Genomic DNA, 18,058 nt, shown 5'->3' on the forward strand with positions numbered 1-18,058 from the left:
AAGTGACATTCAGCAGTGACTTGCCACATCAAAATTTATTTTAAACTTTGTTTTTTTTAATGAGTAATATAATCTGGGATCATTGAGTTTTACATGTGTTTCTAATAACAGTGATGCACCTCAAAGTGTTGTTCATGGACAGCTATAGATGTTCATAGCTGCATTTATTGAGCACTTTCTAGGTATCTCATACTACTATGCATTCTTTATATATTATGTATTATATCTTTATGTATTAACTAAGAAATCCTCATTCAATCCTCTAGGTTAGTTACTACTATTCTCATTTTACATATGAGGATCTCAAGTTCAGAGATGTTTAACAGTTTGCCTAATTGTGTCAGTTAGTAACTGATGGAGCCGTAATTCAAGTGTTGACATTCTGGTGTCGGTGTCCTCACTTTTTAACAATTTCATTTAACACCTCTATAATAACTACTTGTTATTCAAGTAAAAATGACATCCGAATACACTATACATACTCCTTCCATAGAGTCTAAATCAGTGGTTTAAAAGCTTTTGTTAATAGGCAAAGCCTTCTTAGAAAGTAAATCGTAATGAAACGTCTTTATTTAATAAAGTGGAGCTTTTTTGGTTGGTTTGAAATGGAAGGCCTGGGCCCGTCATTTGGCTTTTTCCTGATGCCACCCACACATCCCTGTTTCCACAGTCCAGTCAGCATTGGAGATGCACTCAAGCAGCATTTCATTAAAGTAAGTTCCCTTAAGATCATAGATTTTTAAAAATTTAACTTTTTATTGTTGTTGCTGCTTTGTATTGTTGTTGCTGCTTTTTTCCTTAACAGGTATCATGACAGAATACAGAATGTGATGCCTGAGCAATTATAGAAACCTCTGCCTTGAGATTTCTTTTATAAAATGCTCACTAGCTTCTTGGGCACAGTTATTGACTGTCTTCTTTCTTCTTGTCAGGAATGTCTTTTTTAATTAGAAGACAGGAAGAAAACAAAACCCAGACTGTGTCCCACAATCAGAAACCTCCGACGCGGCAGAGGGGCCTTCACTGCCCCCAGGGTGTCCAACCCAGACAGGGAGAGACTCCAGCCTTCCCAGGCGTCCTGAGGAGTTCCTGTTTGGGGGTGTGAGGGAAAATCAGCGCGGTTTAAAAAAGATGGCTGCAGCCTGTCCGGCGTGGTGGGAGGGGAGCTGGTTTCCTGGTGAACTTGTTTCTAAAAGGAAAAACAATTTCAAGGAAATAAAAAGGAAAGCTAAACTGAAACCAGTACTGAAACATTCGCCTGATAAGCAAATGGTATACACAGATACAACACGCTAAGTGCAGTACACATAGAAAAACAAAAGTGAGGACTTGATGTGAAACAAAAATATTCACTTAGGGAAAATGTGGGAAATCAAATGAATTTTAAATAGCTACAGTTGGAAGTAAAGGGTCAGGGTCATCTCTGAGAATTTTCTATTGTTTCACCTTCTTTCCCTCTCCTACTCCCCCTCCACTTCCCAACTTTAACACACGTGAATAGAAATATTCCTCCCCCAACTGTTCTTCCTGCCTTGAGTTGTTATGACAAGAAGCCTATTCTTCTATATGTCATGGTCATGTCAGTGATACTCAGGACCAGCCAGGGTCAAAATTCATATTTATGTATAACCCAACCCTGACCCTATTCAATCTCTGAATCCAGCCTTTGAGGGGGAAGAGCCACATTGAGGTATTGAGGTGGGGGGGATAGGATATAAATGTGTATTTTATTTAGTTTTTCTTTCTTTCTTCTTTTTTTTTTTTTTCCTTAGCAAACTATTCACCCACAGACATGAGGAAAAAAAATAGGGTGGGAGAAGCAGAAGTGTTTACAGGGCTAATTGTATTTTACTAAAAAGCGTGGAAACTAACTGACTTCTTGTGGGGATAAGGGCCAAAGTGGGGAGCCCAAACAGATCTTAATGTTTAAAAGGAGTGCAGCCCTGCACAGCCATTAGATTTGAGGGCACTGTTCTGTCTGGTGTTGTAGCCATCTCAAGAACAAATGAACAGCAACAAAACAACTGCAAAAAAAAAAAAAAAAAAGACAATAAATTTTTAAAATGTAATCAGTGTTTCTTTGTTTTTACTTCCATTTACTACCTCCCAATTCTGAAATGATTTGGTCAGAGCAGCTAAGTAAGCAACTTTAGTTGGTACCTCATAGACAGCTGGGTATGGAGTTGAAAGGTCAAGCCCTTGCCCTGTACCATAGACTCTGCAGGGAAGTGGCTTTCTGCAGGCTTTATTCTTCTAGTTCACCCTAAAGCTCCTCATGCTGCTTTTCACACCTTTCATGTCACTTCAGTAAGGTAAAAAAGGAAGCCATTCCTTCATGGTAAACTAGAAGCAAGCTTGCTTTTCTCCTCCATGGTCCCCTAAGTTAGATTGTTCTTAACTACAGAGCTGCTGGTCTTTTACTTATGTATATATGTGTACATACATATATATATATACACACACATATAGCTATATATTTTTGTTAATGATAAGGCTTTAAGTGTATACATATATGTGGTTTTATTGAACTATAATTGACAATAAACTGCACCTTTGGGGGGCAAAGCTACTGTGGATTGAACCCAGGGACATTTTGCATTGAGCTACATTCCCAACTGTTTTTTTTTTTTTTTTTTTGAGATGGGGTCTCACTAAGTTGCTGAAGCTAACCTTGTCTTGTGGTCCTTGTGCTTTAACTTCCGGAGTCTCTAGGGTTGTAGGTGTGTGCCACTGTGCCTGGCTAAACTGTACAGAATGTATACAGTTTAATAAGCTTTGACATGATATACCTATGATACCATTGCCACAGTCAAGATAGCATATAGGATCAGGCATGGTGGTACACGCCTATAATTCCAGTGACTCAATAGGCTGAGGCAGGAGGATCAAAAGTTCCAGGCCAGCCTAGGCAACCTAGCAAGACCCTTCCCAAAATTAAAAAATAAAAAGGCTGGAAATGTAGCTCAGTCTTAGAGCACCTGGGTTCTATCCCAGTACCCACTCCCCCAATGGTTCACATATTCTTTACCTACCAATTTTCCCGAGAGTCCCTAGGTGATGGCTTTCTCCTGTTCTCTCCCACCCTAGCAATCTGCTTTCTGCTACTATAGTTTATTTTCTTGAGTTTTATGTAAGTGGAATTAAACATTATGTTATGGTAATTAGGCTTTGAGCTAATATCCCTGACTACTGAACTGGCTCTCATTGATAACATCTGGCAGTATTGTTGGGACTGACATTTCTCTGCCTTTTCCTTCACTGTGTCACTTTTAACTTTTTCACTCCCGGGCTTGACTCCTCAAGCTACAGAGTGATATTTACAATCAGTGAAACAGGCCTTCCAGCATTACTTGAATCCATGGTATTCAGGGTCTTACTCTCTAAAGAGATGTTATTAGGAGAGCAAAAAACGTGAATGTGAAAGAGTGGAGTGAGGTTATCAAATCCTGGGGATCAGCACAGTTCCCTAGCCATCCCTCTCATGTTTTGGTTAAACAATAAAACCTTTAAGCCTAGTCCAACTGTACATTGCTGAACAACCAGTTGACTTTGCTCTGTTTAAGGAATTCGGCTTTTTTCACAAGAAGTTGCATCCTGGATTGAAAAATGTGGAATGCTTCATTTGGCCCTGCTAGCTACTGAATAAATAGCATGTGGAATGCGTATTCTAGTTAATGTCAAAAATGTCCTCTCTATAGCTATGGCTTTGAAAGCTGAACCCTGTCGTTAATGGCTCAGGGCCTCACAGTATATTTCCTGTGAGCCTTATAGATTTGAAAGAATCTTATTTGTGTTCCTGCATGGCATTATCTAGAGGAAGTAGAACTACCATCTTTCTCCCATATGTGCAGGTCAGCTAACTGTACCCTAACTTATCTAAGATCTAAGTTGTCTCCCCAAAGAGAGACAACTTATCTAAGTTGTCTCACCAAAGTAGTCAAGCCACTACCAAGAGGATCCCAAGAAGGGAATGTATGGTTCTCCCTTTACTTCTGGAGCTCATGTCTGTCACTTCTTTGGAATTTATCCACAAATTATCTGTTAAATGTATTGGTTAAGCCAAGAAATTTTAGTTACATGAAACACAAATCACCCATTGGGACTATTCCCAGCAAGATTACTAAAAAAGAATTTGCAATTTCTATGTACATATTTGGAAGGAATGATTAAAGATCGATGACTGAAAATGTAAGGTACGTAGACATAAAGGCACCTATGCTTTTGAATGGCATCAACACCTCAAATTTATTGTGCATATCCACCGTGTGTAACCCTGATTTAAGTGAATCATTTTACTAACTTGGAGCCAAGATCTGGAGCATGTAACAAAGTAGGTCTGATTTTGGGGGCGTATATTACCAGCAAATAAAGTGTCCTTCCAAGAACAGATCCTTAGCAAATGGAAACAACCATCAGTATCCTCTCCTGTAAAAAGACTGAAAAGGGGTGTGTTCTTGATGTCATTGAAGAGCTGGTAAGAGGAAGGAGTCTTAAATTAAAGGAATATTTCATTGCATACAAGGATAAATAAACTTGATGGAGAAGGAGGTACTTGGAAGAAGGAAGAGAGACTCCTGTGTACGTGGAATGTATTCATTCCCAGAACCGTGAGCATCAGTGTTCTCTGGATTCCAACCTAAAACAACAGCACTGGTCACCAAAGCAGTCAAGCCACTACCAAGAGGATCCCAAGAGGGAATGTATGGTTCTCCCTTTACCTCTGGAGTTCATGTCTGTCACTTCTTTTGAATTTATCCACAACTGACTACCACAACAGAAATCTAGAGGAAATGACAGTTTTTTTTTTTTTTTTTTTTTTTTTTTTAGGGGGACGAGGGATTGAACTCAGGGGCTCTCGACCACTGAGCCACATCCCCAAGCCCTATTTTGTATTTTATTTAAAGTCAGGTACTCACTGAGTTGCTTAGTGCCTCACTTTTGCTGAGGCTGACTTTGAACTCGTGATCCTCCTGCCTGAGCCTCCTGAGCCACTGGGATTATAGGCATGTGCCACTGTGCCTGGCCTAGTGTTTTCATTTTTGTTTTAAGAAATTGAAAAGAAAGTAGAAAGCCAAGGAAGATATAAGTAGTACTGGACTACCAGTGTTTATATAAAGCATGTAGTTCTTCCAAGCTTCCTTAATTCATCTACTCTGTCTCCCTACTCTCCAAGACACCAAGGGCTGCCTTCAGAGACAAGGACTATATTAAACTGGGAGAACATTCCCTGACTAAATTTAGCTGAGTAATACCATCAGGGAATGTGAGACAGCATTTCCATATTTGTCAGTTGTTTGAGAGAGGTTGGCAAATATGGGACATCTCCAAAGCTTAAAGCTTGTCGAGAGGAAATAGAATGGTACAGACCAGTGGGCAGTAAAGGTGCTAACCTTTGTAAATGACTGCAGACTGAGGACCTAGGTAAAGTTTCTTAAGGGGGTACAGGTTAATAATTCTGAAAACACCATATGTATGACAATATAGAAAAGCAGGGGGTTGGACTGGGGATATACAGTTCAGTTGGTGAGTGAGTGTCTCGCATGCACAAGGCCCTGGGTTCAATTCCCAGCACCAAAAAAAAGCAGGGGTTGGGAGTGGACTTTACTGTGGAAGAACTACTGGTAGTTAAAGTCAACAAGCAGCAGTGTAAATCATATACTCTCTTTTGAGCCATATCCTCAGCCATGTACTCTTTTTTTTTTTTTTCCTTTTCCAGAATGTTCCTTGAGTGTAGCTCATGGTAAAGTGCTGGCCTAGCATACATGGGGCTAAAGACACATGCTGAATATTTACACGTGTAATGTTATTTTCTGGATTTGCTTCAAAATTATCTTGGTGTGGAGTATGGATGGAAATTTAGATAAGAAAGATTGATTATAAACTGATAGTTATTGAAGCTGCTACATGGGAATTTTCTATTATCCTTCCAATTTTCAAAAATGTTTAAAATTTTGCATGATAAAACAATAAATTGTCAGTCCAGAAAATTATACTCATGAGCTATCTCATATTCAAACAACATTATCTAATAGCATATGAATATACATGAGGATAAGAGACTAACTGGTCCCAAATGTAGCTAGAATCCCAGGCCTCCCTTTTTCACCACTTCTTAAGGGAAAGTTGATTGGGACAGGATTTTAGACTGCATACCTTGCCTCAGCCAGCTTCCTCCTGGAAAGCAGGCCATCCCATGCCAGCATGGGCCAGAGGGCAGGTGCTGGGGGGGACAGCCAGCTAGCATCCAAAGGAGGGTCTGGTAGAACAGCATGGAAGTCAGGCACTAGAGAAAAACAGCTCAGTCTGTTTTTAACATTTTTTTAATCCAAAAATACATAAAATTATATTTTCTACCCCAGGTTCTTAAACTCTGGAAAAGGGGGAGTAGTTGCCAACCTTAAGTATCCAGTAACACAAAGGCTCATCATATCCATCTCAGGAAGAAGAAAGAAGAGGAAGCAACACTCAAACTGGGGAACCCCCAAATCAGGCCCATGCCCAGCAGAGGCCTTGCTGAGGGACTTGACCCACAACACTTCTTGGCTCTTTTGCCAAAAAAAGGGGTGGGGGGCAACAATAACTAGGCCCCCAAGGTTGGAGGTGTTCTTTTCCTGCTCTTTTGGCTGCTGGCTGAGTTTCTTCAGAGCTAGAATGAACATAGGGTTAGGCCAAAGAAGATGGAGCCCTTTTAAAGCAGAGCTTTGCAGAGAGAACTTGGTGCTTAGGCCTTTCTTTGTACTTGGCCCAAATCCACATTCAGGAGACCCAGAGGTAGGACCTTGCAGCCAGCCAGGCCTTCTGGGGCTATCACAGCTGATCAGTCTACATAGTCACCCAGGAAACCTGGGCCAGCCAGTATTTGCAGCCCTGTTATTGCATGCTGACTGGGTGCATGGGCCAGGGCCTTTGTTCAGCACCAAGGCCTGCCACTGGAGGGGCCTGGGCCACAGGCTGCAGCTGTTGCTGAGACTGCCAGATGTGATGGAGCTCCTTGAACTGCTCCACCATGTGGTCTTTGAGGTCTGGGTTTGAGATCTGTAGGCGAATGCTGTCAGCTGACCAAGAAAGCTCCCCTGAGAACATCTCCAGCAGCAACCTGGCTGCAACAGGCACGACCTGGGAGACAAAGAAGAGAGAAAACTAGTGGCAGGGCTGCCAGATCCCACTGGGCATGAAAGTGGTAGACTGCCTCCTCCAGCCCTGAGCCTTGGTCATTTCTTGACAACCAAGTTCTTACCTCCCAGAGAGCCCTGACCCCCACCCTGGGTCAAGGGCCAGCCCTGTATGCGCCAGTACTCAAGCCAAGGCAGTGGGGCTGAGGGGCACACCTGTACAGTAATGAGCTTCTTCTCTCGGGGTTTTCGGTCAGGCCACTCTTCCCCGAAACAGAAGAAAATCTCAAAGGGTGGTGGGGCACTGGTCTGGCCCTTCTGGAACAGGATGAGCTCTGCATTAAGATCAAGACACCTAGTTAGTCAGAGGCTAGAACCATGCCCTGGGGGAGAGGCAGCCAGGAGGAACTTGTGGAGTCTCACCATTGAGAAACTGCTCCAGGCTGAAGAGCTTGGTCTTGACCTCCCGCTGGATGGGGTTGGGGCTTGAGCCATGGGCTGTGGCACAGGGCCCGCTCCAGAACACCTTGCATTGGCAGAGACGGATGGCATACAGGTCTTGACCCTGCAACTGGAGGATGAGCCCTCGGTCTAGGACATCCAGCAGCTGGTTGGTGTAGAAGCGTTGCTTGTCGCTGGGGATGTCCTCAGGGCTGGGGAATCGCACTTGCTCCAGGCTCACAGGGCCAAAGAGTTCCACCTGCTCTTGGGTGGCCTCCAGTTGGCTATAGAAGAGCCGGCAGCCTTGTGGGTTGCTGATGGTAAGGGCACAGGGTGGCCGCCCCCGGTATTGGAACTTGATCTCCAGGTCTGTCACTGTGGGGCAGAGGGGCAGGCCACCCCAGCCATGAGCCTCCCCACCTGTTCTGCAGCCAGGAACAAGCCCAACCTCAGCGGCTCTCTCACTTTCTCCCTCCCAGCTTCCCGCGGGGCTGGCATACATACTTTTGTTCTTTCCCGTCATCCTCCACCTTCCTTGCCAGCTCTACCACAATCTCCAGCACTGTACCCACCCCCAGCACACCCAGGTTCCTTACAAGGCAGCATATGGGGGCTGATCAGCAGGTCAGGCAAGAGTTGCTCTCCTGTAGGGGGCAGGCTGGCATCCAGGGGCCCAGGCTCCACGTTCGGCAGGACCCCAGGGAGAAGATGCCCAAAGCCAGCAGCGTCGCCATGAGGAGGTGCCAGGAGGTTGGGGGCTGGAGCTGGGGGACCCAGCCCCACAGGTGGCTGGAGAGCTGGTGACCACTTGGCATCTTCTTTGGGTAAATAGGATGCCATTGGGGGGCCAGGCTGCACTGTTTCTACAGACAGTGGGGTGGACAGAGCCATTAAAGCCACCTCTAGAAAATGCCTCCCAGGCCCACCAACTCCCACCTCCTGCCAACCCTCAGCCTCCTTTCAGCCCCCTCCCAAGTACCTATGGTACTTGTCACTTCTTATGCTAGACCCCCAACCGTACTACCTCCAAGCCCCACCTGTGATGCTCAGGCCTGGTAACATCCTCTGGAGCTAAAGAGAAGACATGGGCAAAAGAGAAGAAGGCAGAGAGAAAGGAAGGCAGGTTATTAAACTGTTCTGATGCTGAGAAAATAAGGCTGGAGAAGCACAAGGCTGTCCCCTCCTTTCTTCAGCTCAGCTGAGGCCAGACCCTACCTCCAGAGAGTCCAACCTTTATGAGGGTCAATCAGTCAATGTGACATGCTGTGTAACAACACAGCCCAGGGAGGGACAAGGTAGGCACTCTGTTCCTGTCCTTCAGATCCCCAAGAAAATAAAAAAGAGCCGCAGAGGGCCATGGGCTCCAGAGGAAGGGACCGCTCAACCCTAAAATAGGGGAGGGCAGCAAAGCCCATCTCGTCGGTCAGTGGTCAGTGCAGGCAGCTGGATGCAGCCACCTCCTCACTGCCCTGCCCCCACGCACCTCTTCTTCTTCCTCCTCTTCTTCTGTACATACACTATAATCCTCAGTGGGCTGGGACTCTGCACAGCAAGGGAGAGAAAAGGACAGGAGGGGAATCAGTGACAATGCAGGAGTTGGGACATCCAGGCTCCATTTGGGCAGCCTGAGAGGTTTCCCAAAAGCCCTGCTGGGCCTTCTGCCCTCCCCAAAGCTATCCAAACACAGGATGAGATGAAAGGCACCACCACCAGGAACTGGTAGGGACCTCTCCCCTGACGCCAAGAGCCCAGAACAATGGCGGTGGTGAGGAAGAACCATCTGGGCCCCTGAATCCATTCCAAGCCCTGGAGTAATGACCTTGCAAAGCCCCAGCACCATGTCCTAGAAGGGCCCTGGGCCTTCCTACATTCACAGTAAGCCTCCCAGGTGGTCCATACAGGACCAGGCATGGTACCTGTGGGAGCAGGGCCATTGGAGCAGACCTCGTAGATCTTGTAGGGTTGAGGCGGCATGTCCCGGGGCCCATCATAGATGAGGCGGAAGTCCCGGCTCTTGTTAAGGGCACAGCGCAGGTTGGCCTTCCACTTGGCTGGATCAGCCTCGTCCACCCCCTCAGTATATTTCCCCGTCTCCTTGGCCCAGGCCTGGGACAGGAAGAGAGGACAGTTGACCATGGAGAACCTCACTCCTTGAAGCCCCAGCTATCCTTTTCTCTACCTTCCTGTCCTATAGGAGTCCTTGCTGAGATCTGTGGCCATAGGCTGAGCCTTGTTGAGCTGAGGGACTCATCTGCAACAAGTGGATGTGAAATAGTCCTTCTCTTGGGGTTCCAACAAGCTCAATAAACCCCGCAAGCTTTAAGGGGTATCCACGATTCACTGCTCCTAGCAGGGCAAAGAGGTATAGTTTCTACATAGGACAAAGTTACATGGTGGATATGGGTACATAATCTGGAGCCAGGCTGGTATCGAAACCAGCATGTGCCACCTGCCATGTCACTCTGCCTCTCTTTGCTTCATCCTCCTCATAATACCTATTCACAGGGTATCAGTGAGGGCTCCAAGAGTCAATGCCCATAAAGTACTCAAAACTGTGCCTTTATATAGAATGGGATGGATGTGCTTCAGCTATTGGTACGCTGCTCCTACTGCTGCTGCTGATGGTGATGTTGAGGATGCTTGCTAAGGTCTATCACTGAACTACACCCCCAGCTGCTACTATTATTTTAGATGGCAATTTGGTGATGTCAGGATTACAAAAGTTTCTACCCTCAAACCCAGCAACTGGGTTTCTATAGAATTATATAGACTAGCCAGTCACAATGGTGCATGCCTGTAATCTCAGGAGGCTGAGGCAGGAGGATCTCAAGTTCAAAACCAGCCTCAGCAACTTAGCAAGGCCCTAAGCAACTTAGCAAGATTCCCCCTTCCTTTTTTTTTTTTTCTTGTGGTACCCAGAATTGAGGCCAGAATAAAAAATAAAAAGGGCTGAGGATACAGCTCTGTGGCTAAGCACCCACAATCCCAGGTACCAAAGAAAAAATTAGACTTAACACAAAATTTTATACATACAGCTTATTCACTGTAGCACTATTTGTAAAAGCAAATGATCTGTGATATCCAATGTCCATAGTGGGGGCTGGTTAAATTATGTCTAGCTGGTTAAATTATGATCAGCTCAGAGAATTGAATATGCAGGAAGAGAAAGGAGGGAACTTTTTATACACTGATTGATCTTAAAGAAATATGAAGTGCAGACAGTATGTATACCGCTAGCATTTTTGTGAAAAGCTGGGAAAAGATAGGTGGTATTTTGCTTGTCTGCACGGAAATCTCTCAGGAAAGATAAACAAGAATCTGAGGTTGAGGCAGGAGGATTGCAAGTTCAAAGCCAGCCTCAGCAACTTAGTGAGGCCCTAAGAAACTTAGTGAGACCCTGTCTCTAAATAAAATACAAAAAAAGGGCTGAGGATATGGCTCAGTGGTTGAGCGGCCCTGGGTTCAATTCCTGGTACTAAAACAAAACATGGAATCTGATAAAACTATTGCCTCTAGGGAGTGGAGTGGATAGCTGGGACAAGGGTGCAAGGGAGACTTTGCTGTAAATCATTTTATACCATTTTCATTTTGAATTATGTAACTGTTATATATTGAAAAATAAGAAATGGATTTGAAAAAGAACTCTGAAAAGGGAAGTTCAGGTACAAATATTAAGAAACATGTATCCAGGGGCTGGGGATGTGGCTCAAGCGGTAGCGCGCTCGCCTGGCATGCGTGCGGCCCGGGTTCGATCCTCAGCACCACATACAAACAAAGATGTTGTGTCCGCTGAGAACTAAAAAATAAATATTAAAAAATTTTCTCTCTCTCTCTCTCTCTCTCTCTCTCTCTCTCTCTCTCCCCTACTCTCTCTTTAAAAAAAAAAAGAAACATGTATCCAAGTTTTAAAAATAAGCATTCTCTTTGACCCAGAACTATCCCCAAAGTTCCAGTAACTATCCCCAACGAAACCATTTAAAGGTTAGGACTTAAGAAAGTCTAGATGAAAACGTGGTTTTCCTAGTATGGCAATATGTAAATCAATGGATGTGTAACTGATGTGATTCTGCAATCTGTATATGGGGTAAAAATGGGAGTTCATAACCCACTTGAATCAAAGTGTGAAATATGATATATCAAGAACTATGTAATGTTTTGAACAACCAACAATAAAAAATTTAAAAAAGAAAACGTGGTTTTCAACACTGAAATACGAAAAGCAGCCTGAAGAGTACAAAAATTGGTGTTGGATGCTAAATCTTTCCAGTGGAATATTCAACAGTCACTACAAGTGATGTGGGCATATTTTGGAAAGGAAAACTAGTTCTGATGTTGGGGGAAAATGGTCCAGGTCCTGGGTGCTCTGGCCCATGCTTATAATACCTACTAGCTACTCCAGAGGCTGAGATGGGAACATTGCAAGTCAAGCCAACCTGGGCAACTTAAAGAGACCCTGTCTCAAAATACAATTCTTTTATAAAAGGAGGGGCTAGGGACACAGCTCAGTTGTAGAACACTTGCCTAGCACACTTGAGGTATGAGTTAAATCCCTAGTTCCACAAAAATAAAATAACAAGAAAGAAAAAAGATTTGTAAGTTATAAAATAATATATGGCTTGATTCTAATTTTGCATTACATATACACATAGAAAACTGGAAATTATCAGCAGTTATATTTTCTATTAAAAAACCTATTATATTTTATTTATTTTTGCATTACAATTCTTAATATAGCATTATACCATAATTTATCATATCTCTGATTATATATAAGATATGTTGACACCAAATTCACATCTTCATCCATGTATTTTATATAATGATGAGGGTCTCCTTCCACCATCCATGCTATTCCCCTTCTCCCTCCCTTTCCCTCCCACCCCTATTCCCTATCTAGAGGTAATCTTCCTCCCTTGCTTTCCCTCCCAACCCCATTTTAAGTCACCCGCCTTATATCAGAGAAGACATTTGGCGTTTGTTTTTTTGGGATTGGCTAACTTCACTTAGCATAATCTGCTCTAATGCCACCCATTTCCCTGCAAATGCCATGATCTTATCCTATTATATTTTCTATTATAAAAATGATAATGGGGACTTCCTAGCATTAAGATTATGGATGAATTGGTAACCTCCAATTCTATGTATACTGAATGTGTGCTCCTGGTTAATGGCATGAGGCTAGAACCAGGGGTAGGTAGAAGTCACTAGAGGCTTTCCCAGGGACTTTTGGTCCCAACTTTGCTCTGAGGCACAGGTTAGAAAAGGTAACCCTATGGCTATGTTCCCCCTTGCTGCCTCCTTTTTTTCCTTGTGGTACTTAGAATTGAGCCCAGAAGTACTCTCACATTGAGCTTCATCCCCAGACCTTTGATATTTTTTATTTTGAGACAGGGTGGATCAAACTTGAGATTCTCCTGCCTCAGCCTCCCAAGTTGTTAGGAATGGAGGCTTGTACAATTTTGCCAGCTCCTATGTCCCCAGTCTAAGCCTGGTGTCACCTTGGCAAGGCAGCTGAAGACTGGCCAGCCTTGAGGAGATTTGTGTGTGTTTGTGTGTGTCCTCTTCCTAGGGGTGGGGGTGGCTTTAGAGGTCCAGGCAGCACCCTGCCCAACCCTTACCTTGAAGATGGTGTTGTCTCCGTCCTGGCTGGGACCATGCCGGGTGGCATGGCGCCAGGGGATGTAGAAGAATTTCCTTTCCCCGTTGACCCACTGAAGTCCTGGGTATTGGCAACTGTTCACCTGGGCCACCAGCCAGGGCTTCAGCCGCACCCGGCGGGGTGGCGGGGGAGCCCCAGGGGCTGGCTGGTTCATGGCAAAGGGGTCTGCAGGAGAAAGCAAGAGGGAGCTCAGCAGATCGGCAGCTGGACGCTCCCTGCCCTAGGTGGGGGGAGCCTGGAGGGATAGACAGTCTCTCCAGTCCATCCAGGTGTTCAAGGCCAATTCTCCTTTCCAAATCTTGGCTTTCTTGTCACAGAGTCACTGAGTCTGTGCTTTGTGTCCAGAGGGAAAGGAAGGAAGTGATTTCACACTAGGGGATGCTGTGGGCAGCCACACCAGACTCTGCACCCAGCTGGGGCTTCCCTTCTCTAACTGCTAACATAACAGAACCTAGTTGCCCCTTGGCTCTCAGCTGCCTCCCTTCACAGGTGAGGGCACTCCTCATTCCACAGCTAACAGCTGCCTGATACCTGGGACAAAGCCTGGCTCCCTTGCTTACAGGTGGGCCAACAGGTGTGAGGGCTCCCACAGGATCTGACGTTTCCACCATAACTGATCCATTCCATCCTTGCTCAGCTTCTCCTCAGCTTCTCCCCGCTCCCTGTTTTTCTCACCCTCTTTCCTCTAGGAATCCCCTCAACAAATCCTCTATATAAGAATTCCATCTCAGGTTTCTAGGAAATCTGGCCTTAGACAAAAAAATAGAATATATGAGTGAAAGGAAGGTTTCCACACCTACTTCTCAGAGCATCTGTTCTCAGTTATCCTCAGGGACGAAGGATCCCTTCACCCTGATCTCTTCCGAGAAATCCCATCAACCTATCTACCTCCAGCAAGGCTGGTGGCCATTAAGCTTACATCTGACCCCTCTAAAGCCATCCATTTCTTAGCTACTTCTTCCTGCCCCATCTTCCACTGGATACACGTTTGTTCAGCGTTTAGGAAGCCCCTAGGGTGTGCAGGCTTGTACTGCACACAGATGCAGGAAGTACAGAGCCAAGATCTCACAATTCCCCGTGGGTACCTGGGCCCCAGTCTCTGCCTCACTGGAGTCAGGTCAACAGGACACATGAAGTGTCCTCCTTTCCACCTGTTTGTACCCCCTCCCAACCCAGAAACTGAAATTCTTCACAATCTGGAGCCCCTTCCTGCTCCTGGTCAGTTTTTCTCCGTTGCTTGCCCCAAAGTCTGTAACCCCAGGGTCAGTGACCAAAAGGAGAGAGCCATCATACCAACTGGACTCTGAGGGGAATGTTGCTCAGCAAGTAAGAAACAAAGGGCTGAGCTGGACCCTTTGTCATTCCAGGCCCGCTTGGGCCTTGCGGTACAGAGCCTCAGTTTCCCCTGAAGTTCCTCTCCTAGTACTGTTTTGGGTTGCAGCTGCTACATTCCACCTCGAGACTGCCAGGGCGTCTTTCTGCAGGTTTCAGAGCAGTGCCCAGCTCAGCTACAAGGGACCCAAGCAGAGTAAGGACAGACCGGGACAAGGAGGATAGCAAGGCTCCCAGCCCTGCCCCCAGGCCTCAGAAGACTGTGGCTCAGTTCCTCTTTCTATATTAGCCTCCACCCAGCCCCAAGGGAAATGAAAGTGGTCTGATGGGACATCTCAGACACCTGACTCACTCTGGACTTAGGGAGGGAGGGGATGTAGAGAAAATTCACAAGTGAGTCCCCAAGACCAAACTTCCAACCACCCATCCCTAGCCTATTCCCTACCTCCCAAGCCAGCAGACAATCTCAGCATATTTGGTGTGGTCCTAAACATTGGGGAGCCTTACTCACCCATGTTTTTATTTGTAGCCCCAGAGTCCCTAGTCCTACAATAGAAGGATAACTGTGACCAGCAGTAGGCAATTCTTCTATGATGCCAAGTGGGTGGGCAAGTTACTCTGTTGACCCCCACATGCATGGCCAGGTCTGAAGCTGGAGGAACGGTTTTGCTGGGAGACCAGAAAACCCCCTTTGCTTCCTGCTGCTGGGGCTAAGGAGGAGCAGGGGTGAGTCCAGCCATCTGGCTCAACCCAACACTTCTCTAATTCAGAGCAAGTTTTTGAAAATATAACTTTGGCTTCAGTGTCAGAAAGCTGCAGTCCCTTGAAGTGGTCTAGGGACAAGGTATGGAGAAAGGGCTTCTACAACAAGCCCCACCATAGCTAAGAAGGTCTGTCCTCCAGGCTGCAGAAGGGTCTTCAGACTCAAGAACTTCTGACCACGACCAGTTCTGTGAGGTCCTTTCCCTTGAGCAGGATCAGGCTCATCATCCATCTCCCAAGAAGCTTTCTCCTGCCCCACAGTGGGCTTAGATCTGATTCAGATTTTCCCCAAAACTGTGAGTTCTGACTTCCAGTGTCTGAGTACATCTGCCTGATGGAGGGTCTGGAGGCTTGAGGTGAAATTTATGCAGCTCTGAGGACTGAGCCTTGGAAAGCAGAGTAAACCAAGAGCTCCTCCAATACTTTCCATGGAAATGTTGAAGAGTGTGGGCTGCTGGAGTTCTGAGGGAGCCCCCAGAAACTGGCAGTCCTGAAGCCTCTGTTGGGGTGGAGAGACCCCTCAGCTCATCCTAGGGCCCTATTAAAGACCCAGGAGAGGACACTTGAGCAGGGGGAAACACCCAGGAACCAGGGAGCTGTAGGGAAAAAGTCAGCAGTAGTGGAAGTAATAGTTGGCAGAACAGCTGGTCCCTCTGCTTCCTCCTGAGGTTCTGATTCACATGCCTCCCTGAAAACTCCACACTCAACTCAGGGAGAAGGCAAGGGGTTCCCTTAGCAGAACCCCTAAAACCCGCCCCCTCCAGGTGAGCCGACACACCCTGGACCTGGCCCCCCTCAAAGTCCAAACACATTGAGACTCCGGGGCAGCAGGTGCTGCAGGAAGGGTTAGGGGAAGGCCAGGGTGCAAGGGGAAACCCCAAAGTAAGTCCTTTGGGTTAGAAGGGGTGATTTCCCAACGATTCCCTTGTCACTAGCCGGGAGCCTCTTGATACCAGCGCCCCAAGCCTGAGAGCTAAAGGGCGGGGGCGGGGACTCTGCCTCCGGTCCCGGGGCTCTCACCTAAAGACCTCCAGCGTCCCTTACCGGCTCAGATTACATCCTTTCTGGTCCTGCTCACTTATTACCGCTCTGGGGTCCAGGCCAAGGCTGGCCCTCGCGATTTCCCGCGCAGACTGGGCGCGGGGTTGACCACCCGCACCCCCGGGGTAGCCCGCGGTGCCGCTGTACACCCAAGTACCCGCTGTACCTCTTCAGGTTGCTGTGCCCCCGCTCTTTCCCCGCCCTGTTATGCCAGGGCAAGGCCAGGAAAGTCCCCTCGTTCCACCCCCGCTCCTGGGTACCCGCTCCGGCGCCTCCCGGAGACCAGAGACTACAGCGGCGGCGGAGTGCGGTGCACAGGTCCTCACCATCTCCTCCCCCGCATCTCGGCCACACTAGTCTCACTTTCCCTCCACTTTTAGACTTGTTTCCTTCTCAAGTCAATAAGAGCTACCCCAAAATTACTGCACCCCGACTCTTCTCCGCTGCTTGGAGAGTCAGTGTCTACTTTTCTGGGCCGTGAGTCAAAGGATACACGACAACTCCATCTGACACCATCTTCCCCCAAACGCTCTTCACTGGTTTTAAGATCCTGGCAGAGTGACTGCTTGAAATCTCAACTTCTTACCCGAAAGGGTGAAGAATGGCCGAGGTAGAGGAATCGCTCTGATAGGGTTCGTGGCGTGGGGTTGGAGTCGGAGCCTCCCTCCACGGTGTCCCCAGCTACACTCCCGTCAGGCGCCAGAGTGCTGCTCCAGTCCTTGGCAATGGCGAAGCAAAGGGAGAGACGCAGCAGAGCAGGCGCCCTCGACAGTGGTGCCCACTTCTCGGTTCAAGCCTTGGGGCTCTCCCCGGGACGATGGCAGCCAGTGCCCAGCACCCCAAGCTCATCGACGCGTGGGAGGCACCTTGGAGGCATTCAGGCCGCTGGGCACGCCCTGCGGTAGGTGCCCACTAGAGCTTGGGCGCCAGGAGGAGCTGGACACGGACCCCACCCGCCCTCCCGGCAGGGTCCTGGAGGTGCCAGCCGTAGTTGAAGCCGGGGAAGTGGGTTGGCAGCAACAGGGTACCGCTCTCACTGCGCTCAGGGTGCGCTGGGCGGCGGCGCCGAAAGAGTGCGCTGCGGCGGAGACCTACCTGACTGCGGTGCGCCCTCTCGGCTGTGCCCGCGAGCACCGGCCGGGCGGCGGGGCCGAGCTGCGCCCCTCTGGAGCTGCGCCTCCCGCGGGTGGATGAACCAGCCTGGCACTTCCGCATCGCGCCGCCCACGCCCCTGGGCCGCCGCTGCGGAGCCTCAGTGCGCAGGCAGCGCCCCGCCCCGCGGAACCACCCCGAGCCCCAGCACTGACCCGGCGACCGCGGACCTGCGTTGAGCACCCGGCCAGGCCCAGGGCCTCTGGGGAGACTCCAGGCAGCGAGGTTCCCTGGACCAGTCACTGGGCTACTTCAGAAATCTGGAACCGCAAAACAGTCAACCGACAGCTGCCCTCCACCTGCTGCAATGCTCGGGGACCCAGGGTTTCCCCAGCCCGCGCCCTCCAGAAGCCCAAGATCTGATGCACGCAGGTTGTCATTGGAGCCACATACCAGGGCTCCTGAGGCCGCAGATAGCCCCGGGCCTCCCCAGCACCCGCTGGCGCCCCGTGGGAGCGTGGCCCTAGCCCTGGACTGCGACGCCCCAGCTTGCAGGGGAGGATCTCTGGGCCGCTCTCCATTTCTCATCCTCAACCCCACACCTGCCTCACCCCAGCTC

The 18,058-nt window shown here is 47.9% G+C and overlaps 2 protein-coding genes across 11 annotated transcripts in view; one reads left to right on the forward strand and one right to left on the reverse strand.

Annotated features, from left to right (window-relative positions):
• LOC124102286 (transportin-3) overlaps positions 1-11,444 on the forward strand; it is a 96,546-nt gene extending 85,102 nt beyond the window's left edge. For 2 of the 8 annotated variants that reach the window (XM_046458539.1, XM_046458541.2), the window contains exon 23: positions 933-1,239. The gene's annotated coding sequence lies outside the window, so the exon portion shown is untranslated. Of the gene's footprint in view, positions 1-581; positions 714-932; positions 1,240-3,563; positions 5,988-6,359 lie in introns of those variants that run through there. The other 6 variants (XR_009228110.1, XR_009228111.1, XR_006854831.1 and 3 more) reach the window with 6 other exon arrangements.
• On the reverse strand, positions 6,303-17,546 carry LOC124102287 (interferon regulatory factor 5). 3 transcript variants are annotated; one of them, XM_046458544.2, is made up of 9 exons: positions 17,443-17,546; positions 13,172-13,377; positions 9,470-9,659; positions 9,037-9,095; positions 8,591-8,624; positions 8,150-8,416; positions 7,536-7,928; positions 7,329-7,447; positions 6,303-7,116 (listed from the first exon to the last, which is right to left on the reverse strand). In XM_046458544.2, the coding sequence occupies exons 2-9, from the start codon at positions 13,364-13,366 to the stop codon at positions 6,871-6,873; spliced, it is 1,503 nt and encodes a 500-aa protein (XP_046314500.1). In that variant the 5' UTR covers positions 13,367-13,377; positions 17,443-17,546; the 3' UTR covers positions 6,303-6,870. The 3 variants fall into 3 exon arrangements, with proteins under 3 accessions (XP_046314500.1, XP_046314498.1, XP_046314501.1); XM_046458542.2 differs by lacking the exon at positions 17,443-17,546 and adding an exon at positions 16,934-17,216; XM_046458545.2 differs by lacking the exon at positions 17,443-17,546 and adding an exon at positions 16,934-17,230 and having other exon boundaries at positions 6,986-7,116; positions 7,238-7,447.
• Between the last annotated feature and the right edge of the window lie 512 nt (positions 17,547-18,058).

This window comes from Marmota monax, unplaced genomic scaffold (genome assembly GCF_021218885.2).
Source record: "Marmota monax isolate L192 unplaced genomic scaffold, Marmota_monax_Labrador192_F-V1.1 WCK01_AAM20220418_F8-fsc00531, whole genome shotgun sequence".
NCBI classification, from domain to species: domain Eukaryota; kingdom Metazoa; phylum Chordata; class Mammalia; order Rodentia; family Sciuridae; genus Marmota; species Marmota monax.

Coding starts and splice junctions, on each gene's coding strand:
- LOC124102287 (XM_046458544.2), bottom strand. CDS start 13,366: ATGAACCAGCCAGCCCCTGGGGCTCCCCCGCCACCCCGCCGGGTGCGG. Junction 9,660..13,171: donor GAGACAACACCATCTTCAAG/GTAAGGGTTGGG, acceptor TTCCTGTCCCAG/GCCTGGGCCAAGGAGACGGG. Junction 7,929..8,149: donor CAGCCCCCATATGCTGCCTT/GTAAGGAACCTG, acceptor TCTGCCCCACAG/TGACAGACCTGGAGATCAAG.